Genomic DNA, 20,168 nt, shown 5'->3' with positions numbered 1-20,168 from the left:
CTTGAGCCCATAATCAATCAACTGTTGTAATTACTACACTCTCTAAAGTCAACTTTCCTTTATATTCCTGCCTCATTTTTTAAAGGAATTGAGAAAAATTAATTTTTAATAAATATACTGACTATTGATCTTTTTTTTTTAGATTATAAATATCAAAATTACTTCAAAGGAATATATAACAAGTTCTAGGAGAAAAGCCCTGAATTTGGGGGATTCTAATGTGACAAAATTACAAACACTGCATGAGAGCATAGGGTTCCTGCTCAGAAGTAAACGAATGTGTGATACAGACCTTTGCAGACATGAAAAACAAGCTTGTTTTGGCAAAAGCTGTTTTTCCTTCTTTTGTTCTACTTACCTTGCTCTCTGAAGAGTTCACAAAATCCAAATTGTTTAGGACCATAACCACTTCACATTTCTTTGTTGAGATATAATTTAGAAAAGAAAGGTTAGTCCCTGAGAATGTATAGGCTCTTTTATTTTTGCTATTTTTTGATATATTAACAAGCAGGAAACCATTACAACAATCTTTGGAAGCAACCATTATACAAATAGTTCATCTGTGGAAGTGATATTTGAGGCTGATTTTTTTCTGACATAGTAAAAACTAAATGGCTACACATAAATTAACATATGCACTTCGGTTGTATTTTTTTCTTTTCTTTTCTTTTCTTTCTTTTTTTTTTTTTTTTGTTCCCTTTACAAACTGTTGAAAACATGTCTTAAAATCATTAATACATCAGTGTCCTGTTGATCTTGTTATAAAGGATTCAAGTTAATTAACTCCTTATATGACCTAAACCATTTGCCATTTTTTCAAATATTATGGAAAATAAGCAAATGTTTATTTTAAGTTCAAAGCATAGCTAAATTGACATTCCTTTCAATCAGATTTCATTGACCACAATTTTAATCACCCACTGATAGGAAATAAAATGTGTTTTACTGTACTTTGGAATTTAGATCCCTTTTTTTCCCCATGAATCATTGCTTAAGCCTAAGTCAGATCAGGCAACAAAATATTTAAGGATAGTATTGATTTGATTCATCTTTTTCTTAGCACTGTAATTGTCTGTGTTAGAAGGATGGGGGAGATAGTCCCATACTCATGATTTAGGGACAAGAAGGAGAAAGAGTTGTCCACAAGAACGGACTAAATAATAAGGAAGTCTAAAGTACTCTAATATCTGGAGCCAATTGAAAGGTGCATCCCTGTGCAGAGCATTCTTCAGAAATGTTGCTGTGTGCACAGATTAATTATTTAATTTAATTTTTAGTCTCCACCCATGATTATTCAATTTAGACACTAGCATTACACATTTATTAAAAAGGAAGAGGACAGAAACAGTTAAGAAGATATTTTTCTCCTAAGCATTGTAATTGATTTTTTTAGCAGTGCATCAATACTCTGACTGAGTGCCACAGACAACTGAGTCGACCATAGCTTCATACACTATAGATCCGTTTCTCAAAAGACTGGTGAGGCACAACTGCAGGAAGATCGGAGTGACTTGATCTGTTCTGCTCAGTCAGGGTCTATGGTCTTTTGTATGTGAATGGCACACTGGTCTCCACAGATGCAATCACAAAGTTCTCTTTGTTCATGCCTCACCCCTTCACCAAATGTTGAACATTTTTACTGGAAGTACTCTTAAGTCCCAAAGCCTAATAGTCTTTTTGATTTAAATAGGAAATGTACAAATTGCCGGTCAGACTCAATGAAATTAGCTGCTTACCCTATGCATTTCACCCAGGAGAGTGTGCTCTCATTACTTATATACTGGCCCTTTTATACTCCATGTTTGCTTCCTTTTCATGTCTTACTTTTCTGATTATTTTAATCATATTTCACACACACACACTATATATATACATATAGGTTCAAGGTAGATAAGGATGTCCCCTAGGAAAAGGGAGAAGAGGTGAAAGGAACGGAAATGAAGAGTACATTTTTGTTTTTGATGTTACATGGCTTCTCTACCTCTATTAACCCTCTCATGGTCTTTTTAACTGAAAAGTTTAGAATTCTTCCCATTCTTTTTCCTCAGGAACAACCTGGATCAGTGAAATATTGGATTTGATCTGTAACAATGGGGATGTGGAGAAATGTAAACGAGATGCAATATTCAAACGAGTGCCATTCATGGAACTTATAATTCCTGGAATCACAAATGGTATTTTCTCTTAATGTTCCTTTTCACCATAGGAATAAATCCTCTGGCTTTTTGTGGTGTCTGGAGGAATCATGGTGGAAAATGATACAGAACAACCTTAGACAGCTGAATCATAAGTGTCTGTAATAGAAGAGGAAAAATTCTGTTATGCCAGTAGCTATGTGGTGCTCATCTTCCAGCCAAAGATAATATCTGTATAAGGGAAGATTTTGATGAGTATATATTTTTTTCTGAATAGGATGGATGGAAGTCTTCAACATTTAAATAATGTGTGATGATTACATGTAGAAAATTCAGTGTTTGATCCAATACAGAATCATGTCTACTGCTATGTAGCTAATGTTTACAGACTCAAAGAAAAGGAGGATGAGAATATATGACCTTGTTTAAAACTAGCCCTAAGCTTCACAGCTTAATTTGACTTTGGGATTTGAATATAAGAAAGCTGGAAAGAAATTTTGAAATCCTCTAGTTCAATTTCCTTATATTTTAAGTAAGAAAAAGAAGAATGAAGGAAATAAATGAAGGAAAAATTAGGACATCTTGCACTTAAACTACTGCTGTTTCTGCCTCATCAAGGGATTATATCTGAGGATTTTATAGACACTTATGAAGATAATAAGTCCTACTATTTATAAATGAAGCAGCCTAACTAACCAGGAGTTACCAGTTTCTATTCTCATTGTAAATTTTAGAAGTATATGAGGCCAATAAAGCCATAGCCATTTCAAGTCCTACTGTTGGGTTAATGTTTACAAAGTCTTAGGTTATATTGCAGTTGACCTTTATGATTCCATATTTATAGTGTAGCTTAACTTTTGCGGTTGTAGGTGTTGAGGAATTGAATGACATGCAGTCTCCTCGATTAGTGAAAACACATCTACCAGTTCAACTTCTCCCCTCTTCATTTTGGAAAAATAACTGCAAGGTAGCAAATTAAAAAAAAATGTGTTGTGTTCTTTTACTAATTATTCAGAAATTAAGATGACAGATTGCAACCCCTGAATAAATTATTGCAAAAAATGTAATGTTTTTCCTGTATCCCAAACACCAGCGGACATCAGTGATATAAATAAAGGACTGCACTCAATGTGCAGGCACTGAGACTTGCTCGGGTTTTCTGTTCTCAAAAATGCCTTCTTGTCTAAACCCCATTATTCACTGTCTGCTTTTAAACAATGGATATTTAAATACACTAGAATTCGCAGGACAAGATATTGAACTTTACCAGCACCCCAAAACCTCTGTTTCTGGGCCCTTCCAGGCAGGAACGCCTATCTAAAGATAACCACTATAGCGAATGTTTTCACCATAAAATAGTTTGATTGTTTTGTCTGTTATCATAAATACACTTAAATATTTAACTTACGTCACTTAGCATAACATTTATGAGATCAATTCTCATCATGCTTGTTATTTTGCTTTGTATTGTTTCTTTAATGTAGCCTGCTGGATCACAGACTATGGTATCCTGGCCCAAAGTAGCTTATTAGAGGGCGCAGATTCTCAGGTCCAGTTCTGATCTACTGAATCAGAGACTCTGGGTATGGGTCCAGCAATCTGAGTTTTAATAAGACCTCCAAGTGTATTTGATTTATACTAACATTTGAGAACCACTGATGTAAGGCGTTCCGTTATGTGTGTGAATATTCCACAAATTACTTATCCCCGGCACGGTAGGACAGCTAGGTTGTTGTTAGTTGTCAGGAGTTAAACCAGTGCTGCAGGGCACATCCTTAAGCACGTCTTTCAAGTACGTACATATGCATACACATTTCTCTTGGTTATATATCTTGGATAGAATTGCTTGATCTTAGAGTATCTATTTGTCCACCTCTAGAAGATATATTCAAACATATTTTCAAATCACATGTACCAATTTACACTTTGACCAGTAGTGTGTGAGTTGAAGTTCCTCTACATTCTCATCAAAGCAAAATATAGCTAAAATATTTAATTTTAGCCATACCCGTAAATGTCTGGTGACATCTCATTGTGGTTTTACTTTGTATTTCCCTAATGACTAATTAGGTGAAGCATCTTTACATAGCTTAGATATTTTCTTTTCTGAGGTATGTGTTCAAGTACTTTGCAATTTTTTTTTTCTGTAGCAGCTCCTTTCTTTTTATTATTAGGGTAGAAATTCTTCATATATTCTGGATGTAAGTTTTCTGATGGGATAATTTAATTTCTTTGTATCTTATCCCATTTTATTTTTTCTTTTATCACTTAATAATGTTTTCAAAGAAGTTCTTAATTTTGAAGTTATTTGATTTATCAGTCTTTTTTTTTCTTTATGGTTAGAGCTTTTTGTATTTGTTTAAAAAAAAAAGTCATGCCCAAAGTCATGAAGACCTTCTCCCTTCTGTTTATGTCTATAGGCTTTATTGTTTCAGTTACTGCATTTAGATCTAGAGTGCTGTTTAATACCTATAACAGAAATAGCAATGTTCTTTTTAAAAATGTCTGAATCACTCTCTCCCCACACACATGGACACACACACAAACACACTAACGTTATTTTCCAAGTGTTGCTAGTATATGAACATAGATCTTTTATCTCGAAACCTTGCTAAATTTACTTAATAGAACTTGTTGCTTTTTAAAAAATAGATTTCATTCATTGTTCTATATAGATGTTCACTCTGTGAATAATAAAAAATATTCTTATTTCTTTTTCTCTCAATCTGGATATCTTGTACTTCTTTTTCTTGCCTCTTGAAATGGTAAGAATCTCTAATGTAATACTTAATAGGAACAGTGAGAGCAGAAATCTTGCTTTTGACTTTAGAAAAAAATGCATGAATATTTCACTTCTAAGAATGATGATGTTACCTATAGGTTTTTTGTGTATGCTCTTTTCCAGCTGAAAAAGTTCCACTGTAGTCCTACTTTGCTGAATTTTTATCAGGAATGGATATTAGATTTTGTCTGTTTTTTATGTCTATTTAGACCTATTGTATGGTTTTCTATTATTTTAATCTGTTTATCTTGTATTTCTTTATGATATATTGTCTTTTTATATTGTTGGATTCAACTTGCTAATTTTTTAAAATTTTTATCTTTGAGAAATATTGGCCTATAGTTATTTTTTGCTATCATAATGTCTTTGTCATTAGAGAATACTCTCTTTGATGTTAGGGTAATGCTGGCCTCATAAGATGATTTGAAAGGTATTTACTCGTTTTCAATTTTTTTCCAAGTGTTTAGTTGGAACTGGTACTATTTCGTTCTTAAATATTTTGTACAATTTATCAGCAAAGCCATCTAAGCCTGGAATTTTCTTTATCTGGAAGGATTTTTAAATAAAAATTCGATGTATTTAATAGAAATAGGATTATGCAGACAATGTACTTCACCTTACCTGATCTTTGGTAGTTTGTGTCTTTTAATGAATTGGTCATTTCATTTAAATTCTCAAATTTTTGTAATAAAGTTGCTCATGAAATTCCTTTAATATCTTTTTAATGGCCATAGAATCTGGATTAATTTCACCTTTCTCATTCTTTATATTTTTCTATCAGATATTGACAGAAGGATATTGAAATTTAACTATAAGTTCTTTATTTCTCTTTGGTATTTTATCTGTTTCAACTTTCAATAAGCAAAATCACTCAATAAGTGTATAGTCAGTAAACATCAGTGGAAATGGTACCATGTATGTACCAGATATGATTGTCATTATAAATGCAAACACAAGCTATTCTCTGGGATCTAAGAACATGTTATTACAGAGAGAAAACTATATGCACATAGCCTAACAGATGTGGAAGAGCAAGGCATGTGTCAGATCCCACAAGTGGCTCAGTGTGTCTGGAAAATGAATCTGGAGAGCTAGGCAATCACCGAATCCCTAGGTCAGAGAAAGGTGTTTAGAGTATGCCATTGCCACAGCATTTTTCATAAAATGTACAAAACCATTGTTGTTTTTCCCTTTGAAAAACTGACTGATTATACTTTCATTTTTGTTATACAAAGGTTTTGTATGTGTGTTTGTGTGTAACTTCCTTTATCACTTAAAGTCTAATTAAAGCAAAAATGATAAGGATGTAAAGATACAGTTTATCATCTTAAATCTAGAAGTAAAAATCTATGGAAGCCCCCAGAAACACATGCCCTTGCTATTAAGAGAACTGGGGGATATATCCTTAGATAGCCTCCTGTCTACACTGAGGCAAGTGGAAACAGATCTCTTTAAGGAACTTAGATGTGATGATGATAGGAAAAGAAAGCGCTGATTCCTTACCATAGTCTCTCAGGACTGAAGTAGGAAGTTATTGAGCCTGCTTATAAGGTTTAGTATTTTCTCAAGAAATTCCGTCAACAATAGAATCTCAGTTCTCAAAATTCTACCCTCAAACTTTTGAAAAACCCCTTTCTAGCTACTGCCTTTCTCCTCCTCTTCTTGCCCCAGAATATCAGAACTACTACCAGTGATTTGGGATTATAAAAATTTTCGTTTCCTTTTCCCATCAGTTGGACAAGAAGGAAGCTCAGATTCTACTTAGATGAAAGGAGATTTCTTCCTGAAATATATTCTCCCTTAGATATATATTTACAAATGGGTGACTGGGGCCTCAGTATTGTTAGTTGTGCTTTAGTGGAGAAGTGGGCTTAATGGATTTCAGTGGACCTAATTGCCAATGAAGCATAGCAATGTCATTTTTATTGGGAAACATGTTCAAAATTCTGCCTTCAGGCAGGCTTGAGGCCTTCATACATAAATTTTACTCTCATGCCAATCATTATAAGCAGCAGTGATTGTTATGTAGCCATGATCATGGACAGAATGAAGAATGTTTAATTTCCTTGATTAAATTTACCCAAATAATATTTTATTTTCAATGAAAAATAAGGTATTTTGTTAGCTTTAAAAATTTACTTCTTATTATCATTATTAGTTTTAACAAGTGATACAGAGAAATATTCTACATTTAGCAACAACATTAGTTCATTTTTGTCAATTTAATATTTACTATAATTCTTCTTATAATTGATTTTCCATATGTTAAGAGATGTTCTTCTTTTCAAAGGCTGAAGACAAAGCAGGGGCATGAGAGATGAGAAGTCTTTGTGTTAACATAATATGTAGTTGTGAATGCACTACATAAGGCTATAGATATAAATGCTTGGGTTAAGAAATAAAACAGAGAAATAAGCATTCTGTCAAGGTAAGCAAAAGTTCACAAGCAAGTAAAAAATATAAGCAAAATCATGGTTTCCCTTATCTCCCCACAGATGGTCTATCTGGCACGGAATGCCAAAGATGTGGCTGTGTCTTACTATTATTTCTACCAGATGGCAAAAATGCACCCAGAGCCTGGCACCTGGGAGGAGTTCCTGGATAAATTCATGACCGGGAAGGGTGGGTACAACTCGTACTTCGATCATGGAGTTCCATAGTGAAAAGTCTTTTTGCAAGGAGGTGTAAAGTTTAAATATAAATCTCATATGTATTATAAACCTAGTATGTGCCCAGCACTCTACTAACATATTAGGAAGACTATAGACAAAGCAGAATATATAGTTGGCTCTTCCCATTAAGGACTTTTAGGGGATATGCGACATAACAGATTTCTCTTTCCTTCATTAGTGCTTAGGGACCACTACGAAGTACTTTCCTCTCTTACTGTCCATGCCATTGTATTGTTTTGATTTTATACATAGATCTTGGACACTCTTTTCTCTACCACTCCTTCATTTTTTATTACATAAACTGGAAATTCTTGAGTGAAAACTCTATGGTCAAGGTTCTGTTCTTCTATCTCTCAGGGGAACGTATTCATGCCCATAACAGTAACTCTACTTATAATTCTCATATAAATATTCTTCTACAAAAACTCTCTTTTCAAGGCAATGCATTTCAATGGTGTCCTATAAATTGTTACCACTGCCATTGCTTGGACTGTTCTCTGTCCATAGAATGTCTGCCCATTCTCACCATTATTAAAACCCAACTCTTCTTCTTAGACCTAAACACAGTCTACCTCCTCCACAGCCCTTTCTTAACCTCTCAGTCTCTTTGTTTCTCTCCTACTCTCCTTGTCCTAAGAACTTCAGTACCACTGACTGTGGCATTTGTGTTCCTTAGTGTCTGCCGTCTTGCTCTTGTATTTTTAGCTTTATTTTTTCATAGTTGTATTTGTTTGCTAGGGTCACCACAACAAAGCAACACAGTCTGAGTGGTTTAAACAACATAAATTCATTTTGTCACAGTTTCGGAGGGTAGAAGTCATCCGAGTTGAAGGTGTTCTCGGGTTGATTTCTTCTGAGTCCTTTCTTCTTGGCTTGTTGGTAGCTATCTTCTCCCTCTGTCTTTGCGTGATAGTCTCTGTGTGTGCATGTCTGCTTATCCTAATGACCTCATTTAATTTAATTACCTAAGATGCTATCTTAAAATACAGTCGCATTCTGAGGTACAGGGGTTGGGACATCAGCACATGAACTGAGGGGCACACAGTTCAGCCCATAGCACTCTGCCTTCTGGCCTCCTAAAATTCATATTCTTCTCGCATGCCAAATACGTCCCAATATCCCCAAAAGTCTTAACTGATTCCAGCATCAACTCAGGCTAAAATATCATCTATCATGATTATCAGGTATGGGTAAGACTTAATGGTATGATTTATCCTGAGAAAAAATTCTTCTCTAAGCTGTAAATATGTAAAAACAAACAATAAGCTATCTCCTTCGAAAATACAATGCTGGGACAGGCATGTAGGTTTACATTCTTATATGAAAAGAGAGAAATCAGGAAGAAGAGAGCCTGAAACCTAGCAGGGCAAATTCCATTAGATGTTAAGGCTTGAGAATAGTCCTCTGACTTGATGCTCTGCCTTCTGGGTCCACTGGGGATGCCCTGACCGACCCCCCAGGCCCACGACCTCTGTGCCTGTGGTGACAGTGACAGCCCTGCTGACCCTGAACCTTCTTCAAAATCATTCTTGAAAAATAAAGTATGTCCACTGCCAGATAGCTCTATTGGCTAGTTTCTTGTCCGTAGCATCCCAGAGGTACAAGACTCTTCCTGCACTGCATCCTGCCACTGTCCCCTTTAGTCTCAATTGGCAGTGTTTTTCCTGAGATGATATATTGGATCCACAAGTCATGCATTTAATCTCTTTGATAAAGATTGTCCAGCCACACCCTTGGTGGTCTCTCCAGAGCATGCTTTCTCATATTTTTGCAATATGCATAAGCTGAGAATTTACAGAGAACTGTGCTCAATATCTTGTAATAACCTTTAATGAAAAAATAGGAAAATGAATACATGTGTGCATATGCATGACTGGGACATTGTGCTGTACACCAAAAATTGACATATTATAATTGACTGTACTTTAATAAAAAATAACTAGCTGAGAATTTTATAAATCTTCAAGTTCTGGTTCCTTTTTGCTCAATAATTCCTTTTCCAATTTATTTTCAAAATCAATTATAGTCTGAAGTACTGGGGGTTATGGTTTCAAAGAATTTTAGGGGGACACAAGTTATCCTATAACAGAATTATTTTATCCTTTCCAAGCAGACTGTAAGTTCAGTGAGAACAGGGGTTATTTGATAAACTTTTCTTGTCCTACCACTCCTCATTCTTGAACAAATAAGTAATCGATGTGTATGTATTGATAATGATGACTGGAAATAATGGTTAACAATTCCTTACTTCGTGTAAATAGGTTTAATTTTGGAAACATTTTATCCTTCAATTTAGTGGCCTTTGGTTCTTGGTATGACCATGTTAAGGGCTGGTGGGAGAAGAGGAAAGATTATCATCATATTCTTTACCTATTCTATGAGGACATGAAAGAGGTAAGAGCAAAGTGCAATTTCTTCTTTATTTTTAAAGAAACCTAAGATTCATCTTCTTTATATCCCACTTTTCTTTCTTTTTGATCTATAACTATGACTAATCTACTATCCTACTAACTTTGCCTTGAAAATTGATCTTTCACTTAATCCACTTCTTTCTACCATCACTGCCTCCTACTCTGGTTCAGGCAACTATCTTGACTTATTTGAGCTATCTGACTTGCTTCTATGATCCACTTAGAGAGAACGATCTTCTTAAAACCTAACTCAGGGTACGACCAATCCTTCAAATCTCTCAATGGCCTCTGTCTCTAGGTGAAATATAAAATCATTAAGATGATATATTGAATTCAGCATTAGTCTCTATCTCACCAACATCTTGAGGTGCCTCTTTTTCCTTCTCATCAAGTAAGCCTACCTGAAATACTTTTTCCCACTATTTTTACATTAACCTTTCCTCATCCTTCATGTCTTAAATGTTACCTCTCCAGAGTTCTTCCACATCCACAATGTGAAATAATTTACCTTGCTGTTACCTATTAAAGTCTCTTGTGCTGCTATTGTTCTTTTCATTGTATCCACCACCATTTCTAATTATTTTATGTATGAGTTTCTTTGCTTACTCTTTTTTTGGTCTCCTGTACTATTTATTATGGAAGCTCCTTGAATATAGAAATTAAGATTATCTTGTTCACAGTTGTTTCACCATGTCGCAAGTGCAGCGGGGAAACAATATAATTTTATTACTTAAACTGTAAAACATCTAGCTTTTATTTTTTTTCTTCTTCTGTCTGATTATTAGCATGGAGAATAATACTCTCCAATTTGAATAAACACTTATCCTTATCTGACTATTTAAACAGCCCATTTAAGGAATGTTTCACATCTCTTAAATTGAATGCCTCTCAACGAGCTTGTCCACATCTAAATTCCTTTAGATGACTTTAACTACCATTCATCTCTTATTTGGGAAATCTTTTCCGTAGCCCCTAGAGAAACCACCTTATCCAACTAAGGTGACCCCTATGGCAGATTCCTTAGTCAAATTCTCAGCTTCTTCTGCATCCTGTTTAAACCACTTAGCACTGGTCATCCTGGACTATGGGGTGATATGCTTCCCTACTTATGGGTCTTGAAGCAACGAATAGTGGTTGGAGTGCGTCTGGAAGAGGATAACTCTTCCACATTATCTTGAAAGGAAACTTTTCACATTAAGTCATTAAAAAGGCTTCAGGGAGAGAAAGCTTAGTCTTCTTAAATACAGGAGAAGTTACATCTACAGTCAGAAAAAGCTCAAAATTGTTCAAGGGTTCCAGGGTCTCTGTGTCATCAGATCCACCACAGGTTTTATCATTCTAAGACTGAGCAGACCACCCTTTCCTCTTCACCTTTCCATTTAACTTTCACATAATAGATTTGGCATAACTGGGAGTTCAACTTTCATAGTGATTCTTTCACTTGAATAATTAAGGTGTATGTCTTATTTACACAAAGATATGCTCTGTAGTTACAATAAATAGATTCTATTAGAGCCACCATTAAAACTCTCTGATTCTTTTTCCATGAATTGAGACGGGTAGCTCAGGAAAGCTAAACCTCAGATTGCCTTTCTGCCTGATCTCACCAGATCACTAAGATTAGGGCTCTCTGTCTCAGTTTGTTTTGGACTACCGAGAAGAAGACCACTTCCCTGGTGGGTATCAGGGCACAAGCTACTTGGCCTGAATGCCATCATTTCACTGTATCTAACAAGCTGTCCTATGCACAGTCCTGATGCCCGGTCCTGATGCACAGAGAAGGGAAATCATAAGAAGTACATTAAATAGATCCCTCTTCTTTATCATTGCTTCCTCCTCCCCAGCACTTCTTAGGTTGGAAAATACACATGATTGTATTTTACTGACCTCCTCCTATACTCAGATTATCAAAAAGTCTATTTAAGTATGAGAGGTAGACAGAGTATTTTTTTCCACTGTAAGAGAATTCTCTGAGACAGGTAACCTACTCTTTATTTTTATCTAGATATAATTGACATATAATGTAATATTAGTTTCTAGTGTGCAACATAATGATTCAATATCTGTCTATATTGTGAAATCATCTCCACAATAAGTCTAGTTGAAATCTATCACCACAGATAGTTAACACATTTTTATCCTTGTGATGATAACTTTTAAGATCTACTCTCAGCAACCTTCAAATATGCAATGTAGTATTATTAACTATAGCTAACAATTATTCCTAATCTTAGAGGAAAAGCACTCAGCTTTTCACCATTGAGTATGTTAGCTCTAGACTTTTCATATATGGCTTTTATTGTGTTGAGATATGTTCCATCTCATTTTGTTAATATGCTGTATCACATTGATGATTTGCAGATGTTAAACCATCTTTGCACCCCTGGAATAAATCCCACTTGATCACCATATATAATCCCTTTAACATGCTGGATATCTTTTGCCAGTATTTTGCTCAGCATTTTTGCTTTGGTGTTCACTGAAGTTATCGATCTGAATTTTTTTTCTTATACTGTCCTTGTCTGGCTTTGGTATCAGGGTAATGCAAGCCTCATAAAATGAGTGTGTAAGTGTTCCCTTCTACTTTTTGCAAGAGTTTGAGAAGGAGTCATATTAATTCTTCTCTAAATGTTAAGTAGGTAATCTATTCTTGATATTAAATATGCTAAAAAATGAGATCAAGGGATTTTGAATATTCCACCTTATGATAATAGTAGATTGCTTTATCACCATCTGTTTTCTACAGATTCTACTTTCGAATGTGGAAGGCTGAGTACTAATCTTTTTTTTGCTTTTTTTTTAAAAGAAATGTCAATCTTCCTTCTAGCAGATGGTTGCTTGGTATAACCAAGAATAGGATATGCACTCCGGAAAGGAAAATAAAAAGTGCACATAAAAATATAAAATCATTTCTTCCACCATGTTGATATATATAGAACCTTATTAGATGCATTGCCTACTTTGTAACTAAAAGGACCTGAAATAATACTTTTTATTTATAACTTCTTTAGGATCCAAAGAGTGAAATTCAGAAGTTATTAAAGTTTCTAGATAAAGACCTGCCAGAAGAAACTGTGGAGAAAATCCTCTATCATAGCTCCTTTGACATTATGAAGCAGAATCCTACTGTAAATTATACCACTGTACCAAAATTTAGTATGGACCATTCTGTGTCTCCCTTCATGAGAAAGGGTAAGAACATCATATACTTGTTTCTGTACAGCTGGATAGTAACCTAATAGACAGTATATTTGGGCAGATAAGAGCAATATTGTAGTCAAGGGAAAGATTAAGTATGCTAGGGAGAGAAAAATATGAAAAAAATCCTTAGAGGAAATAATTTGTGGCAAAGATATTTTACCATTGCTAAAACTCTAACATGTAAGATAAACTTTCTAATGAAAATATTTACTCAAGAGTCTATGTGCCGATAGGCATGAGTCTGGGCACCTAATGCTGTATTAGAAAAATACCTTTCATTTGTATGAATTATCTAGGTATTCTTCATATTCCTCAAGGTTTTTGCTATGGTCAGTAGCAAGCTTAAATGATGTTGAGAATACTAAAATAATGAGGGGAAAATCTCATCTCCTTGAGATTGTTACTCTGAGTATGGTAAATCATTGCATCCTAAGCACTGAACTCAGTGTATAGCTAGCATCTTACACAAAACTGTCCTTTAATGAATACATTGCATGTTGAGTGGAAGTATGTGTGTGTGTGTTTGGGGCCAGGGTGGCAAGACAAAGAGAGAGGCAGAGATTGGTTGATTGAGTCTATTAGTTGTGTATGTGTTAGTCATCTTGCTAAAACAAACAACCCCTAGAATCTCAGTAGCTTAAAACCACAAGATTTATTTTTCATTTAATTCTGGTGCATGTTGGCCACCTGGAGTTTTGCTCAATTCTTTTTTTACTTTGATTAGTCTTGTTTGGCTCTCATGATGTCAGCCTCTTGTGTCTCCTCTTTCTGAAACCCGGGCTGAAAGAGTTGCCCACTTGTGAGATATGCCCAACATCATGGAAAAGAGGAAAAGCAAGAAAGGTGTTGGAAACTTGCCATGCCCTTTGAAGTTTCTGTTCAGATGTGTTATATATCGCACATATTTGCATTCTGTTCACCAAAACATATCAAAAATCAAAGCCCAAAGTTAATGAGACAAGGAGGAATCACACAACACACGACAATGGGCAGAGATATAAAATCTTACAGTGAAGAAGAGGGTAAATAATTATGAGTGTAATCTAAGATGGTTTGGAGAAAGATGTTTTGAGAGGAGCCCATAAAGAGACTATTAAGGATAATTTTAATTATAATGTGTCTTAGTACAGTATAGAGATTTTTTTCTTTTAAGAAAGTTAGGAAGTGTGCCATGGATAAGTCTTGCTGGAAATATCTGGATCTCAACCAGGTATGATTGTGCCTCCCAGGGGATGTTTGACAACATCTGGAGGCATTTTTGATGGTCATGACTAGAGGGTTGCTATTGATACCTAATGTACAGAGGCCAAGAATGCTGCTAAATGTCCCATGATGCACAGGGCAACCTCCACATCCTTCCCAGAAAATAGCTGTCTAGGTTGAAATGTCAGTGGTGGAGATATAAATATAAAAAATAAAATGCCAAAGGTGAGAAATCCTGGGTCAGATTGACAGTTATTTTGGCATATTTTCTTCCCTTTTTTTCCTCTAAAATTGGGCTTTCAAATGTGTCTTCTAGGTTGCCTTGTGAGAGATATTTAATATATGTAGAATTTAATTTAATATATCTAAGAAATATATTTAATGACATTTAACCCAGTAATTTCCAAATCTTACTTGATCATAGAACTTTTAAAATAAATTATTATTTGACATTGGAAAATATAATTTTAAAATACCTAGAAAATTCTCTGTATCCTTTGTTAACAAATCTCTTGAAGCCAAACAGTAAACATGTTGAGACACGTCTCCCAGTGATATTTCTTGAAGCTATTTAAGAAATTATTTTTTTTACATAAGATATTGGAAAAATCCATGGGGATTTTTGGAAAACTAAGAGGGCCCAGGAGTCTGGGAGTGGGAGTAGGAGATGACGAATAGGGTTATGGATAGATACGGCATTCTAAAGCTAGAGGTTATTACGAGGTGGCAATTCAAATTAAAACTGGTTTTAGAAGGATATTTTACAGTAGTCTCAAATTTACCATCTCTCTTCCTTTTTCAGGTATTTTGGGAGATTGGAAAAATCATTTCACTGTAGCCCAGTATGAAAGATTTGAGGAAGATTATAAAAAGAAAATGAAAGGGTCTACATTGCAGTTTCATTCAGAGATCTAAGAAATATCCGCTTTTTCCCCACCTCCTTTAGCTGGCATTTAAATTGAAAGATAAAATAATCCCTTCAAATGTCTAGTGAAAGAAAATTCTGTATGTAGTGTTTCCTTTTTAACAAATATTAGTTTGTAATAGAATATTCAAAAAAATCAAAGTTTATGTATGAAAAATCAATACTGTCTCTATGATTTTGACTACCTTCTACAATGTTTTTATTATTCTTAAAGACTAAATAATAGAGTGAAATTTAAAATCTATGACTTTACATTCTTTATTTTTTTAGTTCAAAGCTGCATCATTGGACTAGTAAGGAAGATATTTAAGGGAGTCTTCAAGATGGATGAATTAGAACCATAATATCATATTAAAAAGGACTTAAAGTCCCTTTGTTGTATGCTTAGAATGATGCTAGTATAATATAAGATCAAAGACATTTTTGTACAAGGAGTTCATTGAAATGTATTTCCCTAGAATATTCTACTATAGATTAAATTTTGGGTAGTTTACTAATCATAGTCTTCTACTATTATAGTTTATACATTAATAATCTGAAACAGCACCAAGAAAGTAGCCAATGAATATGTTATCAAAGTATTGTTTGCATAATAATTCATTAGTTACTATCAGAGAGAAAAATCAACAGTGATTTATCATAATGTCAAGCTTAACAAAATTTATTAAATACCTCCTATGTATAAATAATGTGTCTTAGACATAATAAACAATGAAACATGGATCCCAAATTCAAAGAACTTTAAGCCAGGTTAGAAATAAAAAGAAAACACAGAGAACTAAGTGTAAGAAGGATTAGCAAACACTTGACCCTATTCAAAACTCCCATAAAACATTTAGTCCATGCCAAAAGGTCCTTGAAATTTAGTCCTATCCAAAACGTCCATGAGTATATTAGGTCTATGGCAAATGGTTTTGGACAGGAGAAAATATAGGGAATTTTTGACATGGGCCAAAAGTTCACATGGGCATTTTGGACAGGACAAAATATGACCAAATTTCAAGAACCTTTCAGCATGGACCAAATGTCTTAATAGATGTTTTAGACAAGATCAAATGTTTTGCAAGGGTATAAAGAACATAGGAAAGAGCTACAATACTAATAGCTGATATTTATTGAGAACTTACTATGTACTAAGCACTGTGCTATACAATCTACATAACTTTACTTCAATCAATCTTCATTCAGTTCTTTAAAACAGGTATTCTAATTTTTGCAATTCTGTTAGTCGGTAAGCTGCAGAGAGAGTAAATACGCAGCCAACCACTTATGTCAAATATTCAGTAAAAGCACTTAGAATGAGAAAAATGTAATTGAAATGACTTTGTGATCTTTTGAAATTTTGGTTTAACACTCTGATTTGGAAATATGACTCTAAATTAGGATTATTTCACTACTTTGCCTCAGTGATTATAAAGATTAAAAAATATATGTTACTAAAATCAAGGTCTAAATGGAAAAAAAATGTAAACTTTCCTGTGCTTATCAAATCATGTACTCAGTTTTCAACTTTGTCCAGCATTTAGGAAAAGAGTTCTGCTGGAATTTTGTAAATAAATTTGTATCTTCATGCACTTATGTATACTATGTATGTGAATAAAATATGTATCTATACACATGTGTATATTTATTTAAAAGTAAGTAAATATTTTCTTCTTGAATCACATTTTATTGACTTCAGTGCTCTGGAGTGCACGCATGTCACTTTGGAGACCAATTGCATAAATCATGGGTAATAATCCTCTTTTTATTCTCTGTCTTCAAAGAAAATTTGTCAACTAGTTTCTTCTCACTTCTTTACCATAAATATAACATTATGTAGTTTTAGAGGCTCCATATTAAACTATCTTTCTCTGACTTAAGATTTTCCCATAACTCTTTAGTCTCTCATGCTCTTAGAACCCAGGCTTCTGAAGAATGTAATTTTATTACAGCCGTTAAGTCACCATGTAAACAAAGATTACAATTAACTCATTGAATTAATCTGAAGTTATCTTAAGACATCATGTTTTGACATAGGCAATTTAATCTAGCTCACAATGATAACATTTTAAAATATTCTTTCTGTCATTTGCCACTTTTTGAATTTTTATGTATTTTTATTTTTTTAATTTTTTAATTGAGGTACTGGGACTGAACTCAGGACCTCATACACGCTAAACATGCACTTACCACTAAGCTTTACACCCTCCCCCAAGCTCATGATGTTAAAATATCTCATTTCCCCTTTATGGCTAGTCTAGATATATTAAATTTCAAAAGATTGGGCTAATCCTACTGATTCTGTAGCACCTAAAGCAAGGAAGGTTAGGAAGATCCCGTTATTTTTATTCTTCATGTAGCATATTGAAACCACTGTAAAATTCTATTCCTGCTGCTGGTGATAACTGCTCACAATATTCTCAGTAATGACCACCTTTTTGTCCATAATATTAAGTCAGATTTGGATCACTCTGGATCCAAATAGATCCAGATCTCCATGTATAATTACTGACCTTTCAGTGAGACCTCTTTTCTCCTTTACCCTCCATCGGGCCCACATCAGAATACACTTGGTAGAGCATTGCTCCCTCTGCCATTAACCATTCCCTGTTGTGGTACAGACTCTTACCCAAGATTCACTAATAAGCAATAAAAAGAAATATGCTATTGATACATAAAACTTAGAAGAATCTCCAGGGATTTATGCAGAATAAAGAAAAACTAACCTCCAAAGTTCAAATCTTATATGATTCCATTTATATAAAATTCTTTTAAAAAAAAATGAAATACAGAAATAATTAGTGGTTGTCAGGATTTAAGGAAGGGACTGGAGTGAAGCAGGTAAAGTTACAAAGGCACAACCAGAGAGAACTTGCGGTGACAGAAATACTCTGCATCTTAACTGCATCAGTATCTTGTGTTGGTATAATACTACAGTTCTGCAAGATGTTACCACTGGGGAAAATTATGTAAAGGGTTTAGGATCTTTGTATTATTTGTTATAACTTCACATGAATCTACAATCATCTTAAAATTTTTAAATAATAATTTTAAGAAACAGGTTTATAAAGTGTTGTGAACTACAGCCTGAAGTAAAACCTAGTCCAAGAAAATCCATTACAGTGCAATTTAAGAGGGTTCTTTGTGAATGAAGCTCCAAAGTGGAAGGCACCTGCTAGTTACCAGGCATGTGGCTACCTGCTCATAGGGCTCACTTAGCTCTGAGTCCTGGGGATACAGAGATGAATAGCTTTGTGGTACCTGCTTTAGTGCTTTTTTGTATAAGCCTCCTGGTTTCCATTGTTGTTTATGAAATCTATTGGCAGCCCAACTGTTACTCCTTTACAAGTCATCTCTTCTTGCTTTTAAAATATTTTCTTCATTTTCGTTCTTTGCAGCTTCACAGCTATGTGCCTCCTGGCAGATTTTTTTTCTTTTAATATGTGTCCTGTTTGCAATATATTGTACATCTTGATCCTGAAAAGTCACATACTTTATCCTTCCTGGAAAATTTTCATCCACCATGTAAATAATTTATCAGCTCCATTTTTTCTGTTCTCTCCTTTCAGAACTTCAATTGCACATATATTAGAACTTCTCATTTCATCTAATTTTCTACAGCTCAACTCTTTTCTTTCATATTCTCTTGCTATAGTCCTTTTCAGGACTGTTCAGTTTTACCATTTTGCTGTTTGCCCACCTATTGAATTTTTTACCTCAATGATTTTAATTTTTTAAATTTCGTTTTAGTGTTAGTCATCTTGATAGTTTAATTTTTATTAATATTTTATTTCTTAAAACATTTAGACATAATTAACTTAAATTCAGTATCTGATAAATCCAACACCTGACGTATTGGAAGATTTGAATCCATTATTTCTGTTTCTACAATCTCTATTTTATTATGGATTATTTCATTCTGGGTTATGTAATTTTATTGTGAGATAATAATTATGTGAACTTTACACGTTACAATCCCGAAAGACCCATATTTAAGATAATTTTCCTTAGAGGATATTTCTACTTGCATCTCTTATGCATCAGTGGTCACTATCAACCTGGAAAAATTTTATTGCAGCTTTAATATCTGGGCTCCAATTTGCAACCCTATGTCGATAGTACATACTTAACCACAGAGTCACCTGCTAATGGTTACAAATTCTAGTATGGTATTATGATTAATATTATCAACTCAGAGTCTTGTCATGGAGAGGCAGCTTTCATTCTGGGCTTTCCCTGATCTCATTAGCTCTGCAATATTTGTTGTAATAAATTTCATTTTATCATGGAAAGATTTTTTGAACATTTGTTTGCTACACTTAAAAGTCTTGTTTTGTGTTTTTATTTTTTTCTTCTGATTTCTAGGAACTGCTAGTGACTGGAAATTACTACACAATGGCACAAAGTGAAATATTTTATTATGCATATTTTATAAAAAATTGAAAAACAAGGACCCCACAAAAACTTAAAAGTGACATTTGTTACAGAACTGGTTTCAGCATTGTGGAGATTATTGATAAATTGTGGTGGTTTTTATTGCAAGCAATACTCCCCCAAAAGTGCCCATGAAACCAGACTCCATTAATACTCAGCTGGAGCAAAATTGGGAAAAGAAACAGTTTTATATTAAGCAAGCTCTAATAATTATAAAGTCATATGTTCTGCTTCACTCTCAGACCACAAACACCCTTTATTAAAGATATTGTCAGAAAACAGTAACAACTGTGTCCATATGTTATGGAAATGGCAGGCCAGCCAAGAAACAAGCACCACTCGGAGGGTCGGAGTACTCAGATGTATTATGCCGGCGGGCTCAGAGGGGCTTCTGCTCCGAAGCTCTGAGCACCTCCAAGATGC

The 20,168-nt window shown here is 34.3% G+C and overlaps 1 protein-coding gene across 1 annotated transcript in view; it reads left to right on the top strand.

Moving 5' to 3' along the window:
* Positions 1-15,662, top strand: part of LOC102525641 (sulfotransferase 1 family member D1-like) — a 31,442-nt gene extending 15,780 nt beyond the window's left edge. Inside the window, exons 3-8 of the mRNA XM_006212499.3 lie at positions 2,049-2,174; positions 3,005-3,102; positions 7,413-7,539; positions 9,886-9,983; positions 13,012-13,192; positions 15,207-15,662. Of these exons, the coding sequence (XP_006212561.1) occupies positions 2,049-2,174; positions 3,005-3,102; positions 7,413-7,539; positions 9,886-9,983; positions 13,012-13,192; positions 15,207-15,319 (743 nt within the window). The 3' untranslated portion in view covers positions 15,320-15,662. The remainder of the gene's footprint in view (positions 1-2,048; positions 2,175-3,004; positions 3,103-7,412; positions 7,540-9,885; positions 9,984-13,011; positions 13,193-15,206) is intronic.
* Positions 15,663-20,168: the final 4,506 nt, after the last annotated feature.

This window comes from Vicugna pacos, chromosome 2 (assembly GCF_048564905.1).
Source record: "Vicugna pacos chromosome 2, VicPac4, whole genome shotgun sequence".
Classification (NCBI taxonomy): domain Eukaryota; kingdom Metazoa; phylum Chordata; class Mammalia; order Artiodactyla; family Camelidae; genus Vicugna; species Vicugna pacos.
This window is presented reverse-complemented; position numbering and strand designations above follow the sequence as displayed.